Raw genomic sequence first — 15,844 nt, 5'->3', positions numbered from 1 at the left:
ACAAGCCGCTGCGACATCGCTTTAGTGATAGAGCACTGCATGGCAGGGACGTGCCCTGCACACACCGCTGCGCTCTGGCGGCGGGCAGCGCGGACCGGCCAGGCCTGGCCCACCAGCGCTGGGCCACTGCAGGAGCCCCGGGCTCGGAAACCGGCCGCAGGGCCGCCGGCCTCTGGCCCTTTAAGACACTGTCTCGGCGCTCGCCGGTTGCCTGGCCCTTTAAGAGCTGGCCCTGCCCACTGCCCCGTCAGGCTAGCGAGCCTCGGCAGCTCCAGGTACGGTGTCAGGCTGGGCAGCTGTGCCGTCCCCTCCGCCTGTGTGGGCCGGGACCGGGGAGCAGCCCCCCGGGCGGCTGGAGGGGGCGCGGGGCTCTGTTGCGGGGCTGCGGCCTTTGCTGTCGTCGGCCGGGCGGGGGCTGAGGCAGGGCGGGGGAGCTGGCGCGGCTGCGGCATGCCCGTGAGCCCGGTGCCGGCCTGTCCCGGCTCTGGGCCGAGCTCGGGCCCTCCCTCCCCGGGTAGGCGGGCGCCAGAGGCCGGCCGTGCCCCGCGGGCTCTCGGGCTTGTAGGGCCGGAGGGCCTGGCGGGTAGCGGCTGGGCTTGGGCACGGCGCCCCCGGCAGACGATTGCATCGCCTGGCGTTCACTTGGTGTCTCTGCGGCCCCGGGGCCAGGTGCAGGCCTGCTGGGGTTCGGCGCCCAGCCTCCCTCCCTGCCTGGCGCCATGGCCATGAGAGAGCTGGTGGAACCGGAGTGCGGGGGCTCCAACCCCCTGATGAAGCTGGCTGGCCACTTCACCCAGGACAAAGCCTTGCGACAGGAGGGACTGCAGAGCCCGCTGGCGTGGACCCCTGGAGCTGCCGGAGCTGCAGTTGTGAGTGTTGAGGGTCGCTGGGGTTTGGCTGTGGGGCCTGTCTGCGACTGAGTAAGGGATGTGTGGGTTAGCAGCGTGGGGCACCTGTTACTGCGGATAGGTGCAGTGCTGCTCTTTTTCTCCTGGGGAAGGAGGCCATGGGATCACCCGGCTTGTCCTGCAGGACTGTGGGGTAAGGACCTGTTTGTGGAAGCTGTGTTTATGGGCACCCGGAGGATGCTGGTGGCTGCCTAACCCCGAAAGTGGTGGGAGGGGTTGGACAGTAGCACTCAAAAGTGTTCCTGCTCGTTTCATTTCTGTGCAAGCAGGTAGCTAATGCAAGAAAACGCTGTCAGCTTAAGCTCAAGGAAGGTGTAAACTAATTGTGTAATGGGGTGTGTGTTGGGGAGGGGTATAGGGTCAAAGCTGTTGGGATAATTTTCCATCCATTCCTGTAGGTATCCAAACCACTGGATGTGGCCACTGAAGATGAGGTAAGAGCAAACTGATGCATCCCTTTACTGCTTTTCTCATCAACTCTGTTAGCTGTTTTTCTCCTTATTCAATATAAATTCTTCTCTTTGAAAGCCCATTTTTTTTTTTCTCTCATTCTCCGTAGCTCTGCCTGTTCACTTCTATGCTATGTTTATAATCTGTATCTGTCTTTGGCAGCTGGTTGGAGAGTTCCTGCAAGAGCAGAATGCCCCTTTACTGTCCCGTGCACCTCAGACCTTTAAGATGGATGACCTGCTGGCTGAGATGCAAGAGATTGAACAGTCAAGCTTTCGCCAGGCTCCCCAGCGCGGTAAGGGGAACCAGGATAAGTGTAGAACTGGAGAAGGTCTTGATCTTGTGGTTAAGCTCTTAGCAGAGTGGTTTTCATCTATTTAGCACTTGCAAGATTGTATGTGGACTACTGTTTCCAGATTTGGGCTTCCTAGTATCTGGGCATACTGAATCAAGTCCAGTGGAGATCATAGTGTTCAGGGACTGGAATATGCGGAGCGTTGGAGGCTGAGGGGCTGAAGTGGCAGGAAGGCATAGAGTGGTTGCTCTGTGCAGCAGCCACAGCCAGGGCCTTGGCAATAGGGGAACTGACTAGGAGTAGATAAACCTTTTTTCCCCTAGAGAACTGGTGTTTAGGGAGGCTGGAGAGTTACTAGCATTGGACAAGTTAAGGAGTTACTTAGTGAATGCCCTGAGCAACCTGACTTCTAGCTTTAGTGTTAACCTGCTGAAGGAACACTAGCAGCTTCCAGAGATCACTCCAAGTGGAATCTTTCTGTGATTTTACTCTAATGAAAGGAAAGATCAGAGATGATGAGGGCTAGCCTGGATCACTTAAATCATGCCTTTGAGTCATCCACCAGTCCTTACTTTTGTGGTGTGGTGTTTTTTTGTTTTTCTCCTTTTAGCTCCAGGTGTGGCAGACCTGGCACTGTCTGAAAACTGGACTCAGGAATTCTTGGCTACAGCAGTTGATGCTGGTGACATCTCTTCAGATTACAATGAGGCTGACTGGTCACAGGAGTTCATTGCTGAAGTGACAGGTGAGGGGTCTCTTCTGGAATGACTGTCAGGATGTTGCCCAGTCACATGTCTGCATGTAGTGGAGATTTGCTGAGTGAGAAATGGGAGGAATGTTTGGGCCCAGCAGACAGTGACTGTAGCAGCTTTAACAAGGGGAAAAGGAGGAAAAAAAAGTTATGTTGAGTAAAAATGTGGTGCTGAAGCTTTTTGCTCAGGTGCAAAGATCTTGGTTTAGCTTAGGTTACTTGGAGAACTTAAGAGAAGCAGATTGTTGCAAATGCTTTTATAAATGGGTTATTATTCAACTGATACAGACCCTGGAGCGTGTGTGGCTCTGCTCTCTCTAAAGGTTACATTTGTCCTTGTTACAAAAGTCAATATTGTGTAGTTGTATTGGCCAAATACTTCGTTGGTTTCATGAAGGCAGAGAGATGTTGCACCTTGGAAGTGTGCAAAGTAAACGTTTCTGGCCCAAAGGTTAAACTTTCTGTTCTAAGTGACCAGCTTTATTTAAGAAGCCATCCTACTGCACAGAGCTGAGACTGGAATAAGGTCCTCTTAGCATCCATGACTTCAGCTGGAAGTCCTAAGTAAGATTTAGACAGATGCTGTTCTCTTCTCCAGGAGTGGTCACTGTAGAGTCAGGTAGTCCCATTCTTTGGCTTTTGCTCTTTATACTTTTTAAACACTCTGCTTTTGACAGAGCCTTGTTATGCATTGCTAATTTTCTTGACCTACATAATATCCCTTGTGGAAGAGATGATGAAGTTGTGAAATTAAAGTAGGAAATTGTAAGATAATTAGCATCACTGTGACATCTGTGCAATGCAAAGTCTGAACCCATGAGGTCACACAAAGCAGGATGCAGAAATAACCATAATCCCATGGCTGAAATGAACAGATAGGTTTGCTTGTATGTTGTGAACCAGGGATCTCTGAAGCAGCACCTGTGCAGAGTCATGCAAGTGTGAGCATGGACACTGTGCTAATGATCAACCCTACTGCTTTCACCTGACAGTGAGGATTTTGCAGGCAAGTTTGTGTATGGTGCTCCTGAGTCTTTCACAAATCTGTTTTCTAAACAGATCTTTTACCTGTCAGGCACAACAAAACTGTCATCAGTACCATACCTGTGTTTTGACACCACAGCTGCAAGCACTTGAGCATATTTGCAGTTATAAAACCTTAGAGGTCTTTTCCAACCTTAATGATTCTAAGATCACCAAGGCTGACTGTCAGCCCAACACCACCATGGCCACTAAACCATGTCCTAGAGTGACATGGCTACATGGTTGGGTGTTTTTTACCACCTCTAGGGATGGTGGCTCCACTTCCTCAGGCAGCTTGTTCCAATGCCTGGCCACTCTTGTGGTGAAGAGGCTTTTCCTTACATCCAACTTAAGCCTGCCCTGGTGCAACTTGAGGCCACTTCCTCTCATCCTGTCACTTCTTACTAGGGAGAAGAGACCAACTCCAACCTCCTTCCAGGGAGTTGTAGAGAGTGAGAAGGTCCCCCCTTGGCCTCATTTTCACCAGACTAAGTAAGCCCAGTTTCCTCAGCCACTCTTTTCCAGACCCTTCACCAGCTTCATCACCCTTCTGGACCTACTCCAGCACCAAAATGAGCTTTACATAGTGAGGACCCCAAAACTGAATCCAGTAGTCAGAAATGTGGCTCCACCAGTGTGAATACAAGGCCAGAATGACTTCCCCTCATCCTGCTGGTCACACCATTGCTGATCCATGCTAGGATATTGGTGGCCTTCCTGGCCAACTGGGCACATGCTAGCTGGGCAGCTTTCCAGCCGCTCCTCCATCATCTGGAGTGTTCATGGGGTGGTCATGACCCAAGTGCAGGTTCCAGGCACTTGGCCTTGTTAAACCTCATCCAGTTAGCCTCAGCCCTTTGAGGCCTGTCTGTGTTCCTCTGCAGAGCCTTCCTACCTTTGAGCAGATCAGCACTCTTTTCCAGCTTAGTATCATCTGCAAGCTTACAGAGGGTGCACTCAGTCCCCTCAGCTGTTGTTTTCCTACAGAACATTTTAGATCAGAATAAAGAAAGAAGCAACAATCACAAGCAAGCTTTCTTTGAAGGGGTCTTCTCTGGGTATTAGATGGTGGTGTGTAAGGTGGAGAGAGCAAACCACAGTCCTTGTAAGTGGTAGGCAGCCTGCCTTACTCTTCTTCCTGTTGCATGCAGATCCACTGTCTGTGTCCCCTGCCAAGTGGGCAGAAGAATACCTAGAACAGTCAGAGGAGAAACTGTGGCTGGGGGAATCAGAAGACCAGTCTTTGGCAGATAAATGGTGAGTTTGTTTTCTCAGGACTGCTCTTGTGAGCAGGGGAAGCTTGGGGAGGTGACAAGAATGTACTGTGGCTGGAGTCAACACAGGTTGATGTTCTCAGGCCTTTGGTTTCAGAGAAAGGAGGAAACAATGCCTGGGGACTGGTGCTGTTAAAAAGATTCTATCTTTGCTGTTTCCCAGTTCCAGAAAGACACTGTGGTCATGTAGGCTAACCTAAGTCATGCCTAACGCAAAGCTCCCTGCTTTCAGGGAGCTGTGGTTTCAGCAGTTGGTTCAGGAACTCCTCATCAAGCATTTGGTTTTTTCCATACCAGAGGCTTTTTCAGATTTAGAGATTCCAAGTGCTTAACTCTTACTTGTAGGCTTCCACCACTTTGTTGCTCCTATCTGAAAAACCACATCCAGCCTTTCCTCTGGATGCTTCTAGATTCAGCCTTCCAGACATTACTTCCACATCTTTTTGTGTGCTGAATAAGAGTTGTCTGCTATGGACCTTCTCTGTATAGCTGCCTGCTGGCTGCAGTCAAGTTTTTCAGCTAAAGCAGCAAAACACAAGCAAGCAGTTTGGGCTTCTTGGATCTTTCCCTAAAAGAGACTTTGCCTATTTGGGTTCTTCTTCCTCCTAGCTCTTGCCTTTTCTGATGCCCTGCAAATGTGGACATTCCTGACTTACTGCTGCCAGTTCCAAAGGCTTCGCCAAGATTGGCTGTAGTAGTAACACCTGGAGCTCATCCTGTCCTGCTGTAAGCCAGACAACACATTAAGTTGTGTGCTTGCTATCAACCTTTAACTCTTTGCAGAGCTGATGCCATTCCAATACCCTATTCTCTTCCATGAGCATGACCTACTTTCTTTGTTCCTAGATAGGTGACCTTGGTTTGTTCAAACTTGCGATGTTTGGTAGCATGGGAGCTTGCCAAGGAACCCAGACCCTTCAGCAGAACTGGGCTGCCACTCTGATTAGTCACTTGCATAGCTAGGAGTAATCTTTAATTTTAGCAGGAGGATAAAGGTATTGAATTGCTTCAGAGAGCCTCAGAGTCTCTGAGGAGGAGTTGTAGCCCTCAGTACTGTTACCTGGCCCATTGTGGAGGTGGTTGTTAGTGGAAGAGTTCACTGCTGCCCAGTACCTGACTCTCTTCCTGCCTCTGAACACAGGTATGAGGAATATCAGCCTGAGGATGATCTGAAGAAAACTGTTAGTGATTTTGTCTCTAAAGTGGATGATCCAAAACTCAAGAATTCTGAGGTGAGAGATTCCCTGGCTGGGGCTGACAGATGTGTAAAAGGGGTGTGGGGAATGAGGAGGTGGCATAAAGCCTCCTGCTGCACTGCGTTTCCTTGTTTTTCACTGATCCATAGAAACTCACACCTGCAATCCACCCTAGATACTGGCCACCCCTACCACATGGCTCTGGAGTTCTGTCCTCCCCATCTTTTGGGTCTTTTGTGCTGACTTTGCAGAGACAAGTCCTCTTAGGGCAGGAGGGGGGCACGGCCAGGGGGCTTGTTAGCAAAGTGGCTGCCCAGCTCCACCTCTATCTCATTTCTTTGCCACAGTTCCTAAAGTTTGTGCGCCAGATCGGAGATGGGAGGGTATCGATTGAAGCTAATCAGGTGACCCACAGAGACCAGGATCAGGCAGAGCAATGGGCAGCTGAGTTTATACAGCAGCAGGTAGGAGCCCCAGTCCTTATGTGCCAGAGCCCAGGAAGAAAGTTTTTTGCCACCGTGTGCAGTCTGGGAGCGAGGGAGAATGGCAAGTCCAGCTCTGAGCCGTGGCCTAGCCTGGGGGAGGTGAGGGAGGGGCTGTTGGGCTCTCCTTAGAGTCTAGCCAGGGGCTGGGGATGTGTTTCTGTAGTGAGTGGTGTCCTCTCCTGTAGCACCTGGGAGGAAGAACATGCCCCGATGAGCTCTGTTCCACTGTGTGCCATCAGTTCTTGTGGATGGGGAGGAGGGGTTGTCGCAGCCCCCAGCTGCTGTTGTGGGATATGGCCTGAGGCTGCCAGACTCTGAAAAGAAAGGTGTATTTCTGTTTTCAAACTCCCAGGGGGCATCCGATGCCTGGGTGGATCAGTTTGCGCCATCTGGGAACATGTCAACTCTTGATATGGAATTTGAGCAGGCAAAGACTGCTGTGGAGGTAAAACTGGCAGAGGAGGAGGGCTAGGGTGCCAACTGAGAGCCTGTGCTAGGGTTCCCTCTCTCCTTTGCATGCTGTGAGGAGGGCTACAAGTGTTTCAGAAGGTGTTCTCTGGCATGACTGTAAGAGCTCAGTTTGTGACTTGAGCAACCTTAGTCACGTTCTGTTCTCCATTCAGTCAGATGTGGACTTCTGGGACAAACTTCAGGCAGAATGGGAGGAGATGGCCAAGAGAGATGCAGAGGCTCACCCTTGGCTCTCTGATTATGAAGACCTCAGCTCTTCATCATATGACAAGGTAAATAACAAGGTCTCAGCCCTGGCACTGTGCCTTCAGGAGACTGGCAGAAGTAGGTCTTCCTCCTAGATGAGTTCCACAGACCCCAAACACTGCTAGGATTCTGATCTCATGCCGTCACTTGCACCCTCAGCCCGGGGCAATGAAGCAGATTACGCTGTTCACCCATGCTTGTCTGCAAATGCCATCTAGTTCTTGTCCAGCATAAAGCACCAGTTAATTCTGGGCTTCTCTGCAATAAGCACAGCTGGTGTTGGTCCTCATAAGCTTATAGGACCTGCAGCAGATGTTGACTCTGCACCCTGTTGCAGCTGTGGTTTGGGAGAATTCTGCAGCACAGAAGGGCTAAGTGTTGTTCTTTGGCCTGCTGCAGAGTAGCAGAGCGGCAGAGGTGCTCACTGTCCTGCAGCTGGAGTGTTTCTGCTGCAGCAAGACTAGGCTTTGCTGTTCTCCCTAAGCCTGTCTCATGTCTCTTCCCTGCCAGGGTTACCAGTTTGAGGAAGATAATCCCATGAGAGACCACCCAGATGCGTTTGAGGAGGGGCGGAAGCGCCTGCGAGAAGGTGACCTCCCCAATGCTGTCCTGCTCTTTGAGGCTGCAGTGCAACAGAAGCCAGATCATATGGAGGTGAGAGCAGAGGACTTCCTTTAGCTGCAGGAATTATGCAGAGTGTATGGAAAGATTTCATTTTGCTGTGACCCTGGGGTATGTAGCTGATGTTTCTGACTCCTCAGGAGGGTTGTGGCTGAGGAGGACCTTTATGACTAGGGTCAGCTAAAAAAAACCCACAAAGGCTTGAGCCTGCAGCTCTATGAAGTCTTGGGAACACATGAGACTGCTCTTGGACTGCAGGTACACCTGCGTGGTCCATTTCTGGAGTGTCTGCCTCAAGGACCCAGGGATGATGTATCTTCAATGTCTGATGAAAGCCATACTAATTATATATGATTAGAAATGCCTCATTTGCTGAGCCTGAGGCTTAGGTGGAAGTGACCTCTCACAACAGAGTTTCTTGGCTCTGGAGAATACAAGCATCTAACTTTCTAGGGCACTGAGAGGAAGTGAAACAGACATTTTTGAGATCTGCTTTTTAAGTGGTCAAATAATACTGCTTATAGGCATTCTGGCAACTTTTTCACTGTGAGGTTGTTGGAGCCCTGGAGCAGGCTGCCCAGAGAAGTTGTGGATCTCCTTCTCTGGAAACATTCCAAACCCACCTGGATGTGTTCCTGTGTGACCTACTCTAGGTGATGCTGCTCTGGCAGGGGAGGGTGGAGTGGATGATCTTTAGATGTCCCATCCAACCCCTGACATTCTGTGGTTGTCAGAGGCATTGTGGACTGCTGGCTGAGCATATTGGAGAGGTAGATGAAGTAGGAAGAAGACTTGGGCCAATTCTAGCTAGCTGTGTGGAAGACATTGTTGGCTTGTGGGCATACTTCTGCCTAGCAGGACCCTCAGATCCTTTTCCCCTGAGCTGCTCTCTACACGGAGTGATATGTAGTTGTCATGAATTGGTGTTACAGTGATTGAAGATGCAGTCAAACAGCAGTGCTGCTGCTTTCAGGTCTGTTGTGCAGCTCCCCAAGATTATCACTTGCTAGTGGACCACTGCACAAGTGTGTACAGCTGCCTGTCTTGGAGGTGGTCCTGTTCTCAGCACTGCTGCTGGGCTATTAGTTTTTAGGAAATGAGAGATCTGCTTTTACCTCCTCAATCTGCAGTTTGACCACAAGTTAAAGGTGGAGATTCTGTGGCTTAGAAGTGTGAGACTGCCAAGCACTGCTTCGTGACAGATCTCCAGATGGATAATTGGCTGCTGCCTTCCACTGTAGCAGTGCCAGCTGTACTGGCCGTGAGCACCAATGTGCCATGCAGATGCCTTTGGGAAGAGTGTGTCTGTGACTGCCATGTGCACCTGCATGTGTGTGACTGCTCTGGGAATGTGTGGGGTCATGTCATGGGTTTAACCTCTGTCTTTCCTGGCTGATCCTTTCCTCTGATTTCATGTATCTTTATCTCCTCCAGGCCTGGCAGTATCTGGGAACCACTCAAGCAGAGAATGAGCAGGAGCTTTTGGCAATCAGTGCCCTCAGACGGTGAGTGCTGCAAACCCCCTTCTGAGCCCTTGCTCCCTGTCTGGTGTGCAGTGCCAGAAAGGCCACGTGGCTGGCAGGGTGTGCTCTGGCTCCTCTTTGGAGCTCTCCCAGACTGATTTAATCCTGGATTTGCCTTTTTTTTTTTTGACTTGCAGGTGCTTGGAGCTGCAGCCTGGCAACCTGACTGCACTTATGGCTTTAGCAGTCAGCTTCACCAACGAGTCCTTGCAGAAGCAGGCATGTGAGACCCTGCGGGACTGGCTGCGTCATAAACCAGACTATGCCCACCTGCTGGAGAAGGAACCACAGGAGAGTGTCTCGGGGACAAACCTGGGGCCTTCCAAGCATGTCCTAGGTTCAGTGCTATCAGAGTGAGTTCGAGTTACAGATTTCAGCCTAATGCTGAAAGACTTCTTGGAGGGTTGGGACTGCTCCAGTTAGGAGCAGAGGGAGCAACCCAAGGCCAGCTCTTTCTTCACAGTCCACCAATACCCTTGTGCTGTGCTTTTCCAGCTCGCTGTTTGTGGAGGTTAAAGAGCTGTTCTTGGCAGCTGTGTGCAGCAATCCCTCAACTGTGGATCCTGATGTTCAGTGTGGTCTGGGTGTCCTGTTCAACCTCAGTGGCGAGTATGAGAAGGCTGTGGATTGCTTCAATGCTGCCCTCAGCGTGCGCCCCAACGTAAGAACGGGCAGACTGTGGGTGCTGGAGGCCCCTGGAGGCTTAGTGGGTGAGGGGCTGGATAAAAGTGCTGCTTGTATGAGAGGCACACTTCTGGAGTGGAGGAATAGGACAGGCACCTGGGGAATGGAGAGTTGACTTAAAGTGTAAAAATATGCAGTCTATCCCAACCCTTTCTCTCTGCCCCCTCTTACAGGACCATCTCCTGTGGAACAAGCTCGGTGCCACTCTGGCCAACGGCAACCGGAGCGAGGAGGCTGTGGCTGCATACCGCCGGGCGCTGGAGCTGCAGCCGGGGTACATCCGCTCCCGCTACAACCTGGGCATCAGCTGCATCAACCTGGGTGCACATCGGTGAGCACAGCCCGGGCAGGCCAGCTCTCACCCGTGGGTGTGGTGTGTGGCTGGGGAGGGAGAACCTGCTGAGTTACTTGGGTAGCACCGTGCCGGCTGCAGCCTGCCCTTGGCATAGGGAGTGGTCTCAGTGCGGAGGAGCAGTTGGAGTAGAGGCCATCTGGCTTCAGTACCTATCGAGAGACAAAAGGGAGAGTGTCTGACGGTTCTGGAGCAGGGCAGCACCTGGTGAAGAGAAGAAATCTTTGTTGGAGGGGGGGCACCCGAGAAGGAAATGAGGCAAGGCCTCTTAGATGTCCCATCTTCTCCAGTAAGAGCACATATGTTCTCCATTGACAGGGAGGCTGTGGAGCACTTCTTGGAGGCGTTGCACATGCAGCAGAAGAGCCGAGGCCCACGGGGGCAGCAAGGTGCCATGTCTGACAACATCTGGAGCACACTGCGAATGGCCCTCTCCATGCTGGGGCAGAGTGACCTCTATGGGGCAGCTGACTCCCACGACCTTCCTACACTGCTTCAGGCATTTGGGCTCCAGCAGTGACCTTCCTTAGAAAACCTTCACTAGGACTCACATCTCTGCTCTGGTAGGGCAGCTCACTGGCAACTGTTTCTCAAAGACCTCCCACTGAAGTGTGCAGCTTCCTCCACCTGTCTGTTGTGGCCTGAGTGCTGCTGTGCAGTTCCTGTCACCACCTTTGACTGACACTCTGCTGCCAAGCAGATGATCCAAGTGGGGAAGAATGCAGCACCAGTTCTCCTGCCAGACTGCATCTGCAGTTGTGGCCAGCTTGGCTGTGAGACCTTGTCACAGCTGTTCTGCAGCGTCTGCCTGTTGGCTATGTCCAGTGTGGGTTGCTTTGGTGGCCCAGGGTTGCCAGGTGGTGCAAGCATGATAAATTGTGAGGTTTGAGCATGCTTCTCCCATGTGTGTGCTTGGTAATGTGGAGGTGGGGTGCTGGGGGAAAGTAGGGGCAGCAGTTCCCTGTTCTGGGTGCTGCTAACTTCATGGTACAGCCAAGTGCTTGTTTCTCAGTGTCTCTTTATGACCCTTTTAAGAGCAGAGTCTTGTACCTGGTGGAGGCCCTTGCCCTGTCATCATAAGAGGAGATGTCAGAGTTCAGACTTGAGTGTGGTAGGAATAAAAATCAAAAATGTCACCTCTCAGCCCAGAATATTGTGGGGAAAGGGCCAGGTCTTACTTTTCACACGATCATCTGTCACAGTTTATCCTTTGTGCAGAAGTTGCTGATCTTGTCTGTAACTGAACCTTGTTAATTATAAATATCTGTATATGATTCTGATGGGGGGAAAAGGGATTTTTAATTGTAAAGTATTTTATATAGTACAAGGGGGGAGAATTAAAACTGCCAAAATGCCATCTCGCTGTGCCTGTGTTGGAGCTGCATGCAGAGGGTAGTACAAGATGTAAGGCAGCTGGTTTTGGAAAGATAGGTCAGAATCTCAGTTTCTGTTACCCCTCGGTTGTGTTTTATTGGTAGATGGCATGTGAAGCTTAAAGGACCTCATTTTGCTGTAGCCTCAACTAGCCTGTAGAAAAGGAGGCTGAGGGGAGACCTTGCTCTCCACAACACCCTGAAAGGAGACTGGAGTGAGGTTGGTGTGGTGGTCTCTCCCTAGTAACAAGTGATAGGATGAGAGGAAATGGCCTCAGATTGCCTCAGGGAAGGTTCAGGTTGGACATCGGGACAAACTTCTTGACTGAAAGGGTTCTCAAAGCCTGGAATAGGCTGCCCAGGGAGGTGGTTGAATCTCCATGCCTGGAGGTCTTTAAAAGAGGCAGAGATGTGCTGAGGGGAGAGGTTTAGCTCCAACCTCAGAGTTAGAGAATGGTTGGTTGGAATGAATGTTCTGAAAGGGCTTTTTCCAACCCAAACAATTCTGATTCTTCAGGACAACAAAAAATCAGCTCAAAATTAAACCTCTTTTAAATAACAGTTCTGTGACCACATTAAACTTGGGCTTTGGAGCAACACTTACTGTTGCTGTTTAAGTGTGTTCTGCACCTTTCCAAGGTATGCTCAGCTTTAGTCTGTATTGTCCTTTTGCTTTTTGTCTGCTGAGGGGAGCAGAGGAAGAGGGGCTTACTTTTTCCCTCCCTGAGTCTCAGTTGCTGCAGGGGGCAGGGGGCAGTTCCAGAAACATTTCATGTAATTAAAAAACCCAGAACATAACACAACAGCCTTTCCCCAAGCCATAAATCTTTCCAGCCTCTGGGCTTCTGCTTTGTTCAGTGACTCCCTTCCTTTTTGCACAAAGCACCACACAAAGGAGGTGAGGGTCAGGGACCTCCCTTTAGTTTGCAATCCCAACACTATGGGAAGTGCTCCTGAGAACCAGGAGCTCAGTTCTTTGAGAGCCTAGCACTACTGATAGAGATCCTCTGCCACGTGGTTGTGTCCACACATTCAATCCTCTATTGCCTTTCTATTTTCCTCAGCGCCATGAAGAGCTCCACTGCTAACTAGGGATCTGCAAAGAGGAGGTGAGGGACTGAGGAGCTCACCGTTACCTGCACCTCTCTGTAACACAGCTGAGCCACTCAGCCTCACTCTGTTGCCTTTGTAGATCACACTGTCACCCAAAGGGCTTTTCTGAGCTCAAGGTACTGCTCCCACAGCAACCTATGCTCAGACAACCCCACAGGAGCAATTAGCTCAGAAGTGAGCACATAACAAGTGACAGGGCAAGAGGAAACTGCTTTTGGTTGCACCAGGGGACGTTCAGGTTGGCTATTAGACAAAACTTCTTGATTCAAAGGGCTCTCAAAGATGGGAATAGGCTCCCCAGGGAGGTGGTTGAATCCCCATCCCTGGAGATATTTAAAAGAGGTAGAGACGTGGTGCTGAAGGACAAGGTTTAGCCCCAGCCTTAGCAGAGTTAGAGAAGGGGTGGACTGGATGATCTCAAAGGGCTTTCCCAACCAAAACAATTTGATTCTGTGATTGTACATACAAAGTTGAAGGCAGCACAGTGCTTCAGTACTTGCTTATACATGAACACAATTTTTGTTTGCATTGTCCAGAGAAGAAGGATCCTGCTGAAAGACTTCAATGCCAAGTTGACGAACAGTGTTCTTGGTATCTGAGAGTCTGCATCTCACAGTGAAAGGAACTGCAGGACCATAGCTGCAGGCAGGTGATCAACACCAGGTCTCTTTCATCCAGCGTGTCAGGGCTGTGACCCTTTGTATTAGCTGTGCAATTGTGCTGCTGCTGCTCCAACTGAACCTCCAGCGGTAGCGCCCTCAGCCAAGCAGCGCACAGTCTGGGACAAACACACAGATGGGGCTGGCTACTGCACAGGTCCTAAGCTCTTTGGTGGTGGTGGTTGTTTTTTCTCCCTCAGCTACTGAATATTCACTTGGGGAAACTCAAGCTGTTCTTCAAACACAGAATTCTCAATAGCTGTTGTTTGCAGACTTGCAAGCTTTCAGTGTTGTTTCTTGTCCTACTCATTTCATCCAGTTCTTGGACTTCCCCCTCCTGACACTACATCAACACTAAAAACCTATTGCAGGAGCAGGCCTCCAGCAAATCTTTCTTTTTTTTTCCCCATATGTATCTTCTGTCACCTCACTTTACTCAGCACAACTCCTCCCTCCCCTTCAATTCAGCTGCTGCCTCTTCCTTTAGTTTCTTCTTGGTTTTCCTTGTCAGAATATTCCTCCTCAGCCTTGTGCTGTTGATTCTTCATGGTGCCTTCAGATTCATCATAGCCATACCCTGGCAAAGCTGAAATGAGATTCTCCATCTCCTAAAGTGCAAAGCATGAACCCTTCCATCAGAGATCCATAGATACCACTGGGAAAATAATTATGACACAGTGAAAAGGGAGCAGCTGCATTAGGTTATTCCTGTAAGTAATTCCCCTTCTTACAGCAACCTTGTCTTTGTCTCTTGTATGGTTCCAAAGTCCTTTTCCTGTCCACGGAGTTCCACAGATCGCTGGGAACACGTGGAATTCATCTAACTAAACACCCTCAGCCCCTGAGCTCAGAACAGACACACCCTAAATCCCCTGGACTCATAGCACGTGGATGTCTGTGCCCACAGGCAGGGGCACTCAGACAGCTCAACCTGCTGCATAGCTGCTGCTCTGAGACACTCCCTCAGTGCAAAGTGATCCGTGGGGAAAAAAGCATTTATCAGCCTGGAGCTGCTGTGTATCAGCTTCCTTTGCAATGATCTTCAGGTCCAAGGACAATGCAGTATGCTGGAAGGAGCTGTTGTTTGTGTGTACTGCCAGAGCTCATAAATCAGGTGGAGTACTAAATGGAGCAGCAAACCCAAGCTGAGGATCTTTGGAAAGGCTGGGATCAAAATCCCTTTTGGTATTGGTGAAGTCACAGCTCATGAACCAGGCTCTTCCCCACAAGGAAACACAACAACAGATAGCTCCCACGTGTTTAAGAGACGATTACTGACAGCAAGGCAGGCGTCTGGTCTGTGCTTTATCCTCCCTCCCTTCCTATGTTCGCTCAGGAGCCCCTGGCGGGCGACGCTGCCAGAGCTAGTGAGCAATAGTTGCAGCCAGCAGAGGAGAAGCTGGTAAGCTGCAGCTGGGAGCCCTGCATGCAGCACATCTGCTCCGGGAAACGCTGCTGACTCACAGCCTGGTAACCATCCTCGAGGAGGTGTAAGTGACAGGAACATACCAGAACTTCACTGCTGCCCGGGGCCAAGTGCTGGCTGCTTGGAGCAGGACCCTGTCTGTACCATGTGTGACATGCTTACAGAGACAGAGCCCGGGAGCAGGAAGTGCTTTGGTAGCTGTCACTGTTAACATACCTGCTGAACCACCTGAACTGCACAGCTCACTGCTCAAGTGCAACTCTCTGGGGGAAGATAAGAACTCTTCCCAAGCCTTTCTCCCTTACACCAGTGCTGTGCTACTGCCACAGCACCTCTCATGCTGCCACACACAGGGTGACTGCATGATGTGCCTCACCAGGACCAATGGCAGCCAGTTAGGAACAGTGTCCCTCAAGGCTCCACACCAGGACAAATGCTATTTAATGCCTTCACCCATGCCACGGTGGGATCAAGTGTACCTGCAGCAGGTGTGCAGATGACACTAAGCTGACTAGTGCAATTGATGGTCCCTATGGACCTTGACAGGCTTCAGGAGTAGGTCTACACAAACCTCATAAAGTTCAGCAAGGCCAAATGGAAGACTCTGCACCTCTCTCAGGGCAATCACCAGGAGCAGTAAAGGCTGGGAGATGAATTGACTGAAAGCAGCCCTGAAGAAGAGGAATTAAGGAGAGCAGTGGATGAAGAATCAGGCATGAGCCAGCCACGTGTGCTTGTGGGCCAGAAAACCGATGGCATGATGGTCTGCATGATGTGTAGCCAGCAGGTTGATTCTGCTTCTCTACCTTTCTCTCCTGAGATACCACTTGGAGAACTGTGTCCAACTCTTGAGTTTCCAGTACAAGAGAAACAGGGTCCAGAAAACTGTGAGAGGGCTGAAACACTCTTCCTAGGAAGAAAAGATGAGAGTTGGAGTTGTTCATCCTGGGGAAGAGAAGGCTCCAGAGAGACCTGACTGTGGCCTTTCAACAAA

At 50.6% G+C, this 15,844-nt stretch overlaps 1 protein-coding gene across 5 annotated transcripts; it reads left to right on the top strand.

Annotated features, from left to right (window-relative positions):
- Window positions 1-54: 54 nt before the first annotated feature.
- PEX5 (peroxisomal biogenesis factor 5) lies at window positions 55-11,636 on the top strand. Of its 5 annotated transcripts, XM_064155838.1 has the most exons (16): window positions 55-275; window positions 670-869; window positions 1,307-1,342; window positions 1,521-1,653; window positions 2,264-2,398; window positions 4,579-4,684; window positions 5,843-5,933; window positions 6,245-6,361; window positions 6,735-6,827; window positions 7,006-7,125; window positions 7,610-7,753; window positions 9,155-9,225; window positions 9,381-9,596; window positions 9,739-9,904; window positions 10,101-10,258; window positions 10,598-11,636. In XM_064155838.1, the coding sequence occupies exons 2-16, from the start codon at window positions 720-722 to the stop codon at window positions 10,797-10,799; spliced, it is 1,938 nt and encodes a 645-aa protein (XP_064011908.1). In that variant the 5' UTR covers window positions 55-275; window positions 670-719; the 3' UTR covers window positions 10,800-11,636. The 5 variants fall into 5 exon arrangements, with proteins under 5 accessions (XP_064011908.1, XP_064011907.1, XP_064011909.1 ...); XM_064155837.1 differs by lacking the exon at window positions 55-275 and having other exon boundaries at window positions 450-869; XM_064155839.1 differs by lacking the exons at window positions 55-275; window positions 6,735-6,827 and having other exon boundaries at window positions 450-869.
- The last annotated feature ends 4,208 nt before the right edge of the window (window positions 11,637-15,844 follow it).

The sequence above is a fragment of the Pogoniulus pusillus genome, chromosome 15 (genome assembly GCF_015220805.1).
Source record: "Pogoniulus pusillus isolate bPogPus1 chromosome 15, bPogPus1.pri, whole genome shotgun sequence".
Taxonomy (NCBI): Eukaryota; Metazoa; Chordata; class Aves; order Piciformes; family Lybiidae; genus Pogoniulus; species Pogoniulus pusillus.
This window is presented reverse-complemented; position numbering and strand designations above follow the sequence as displayed.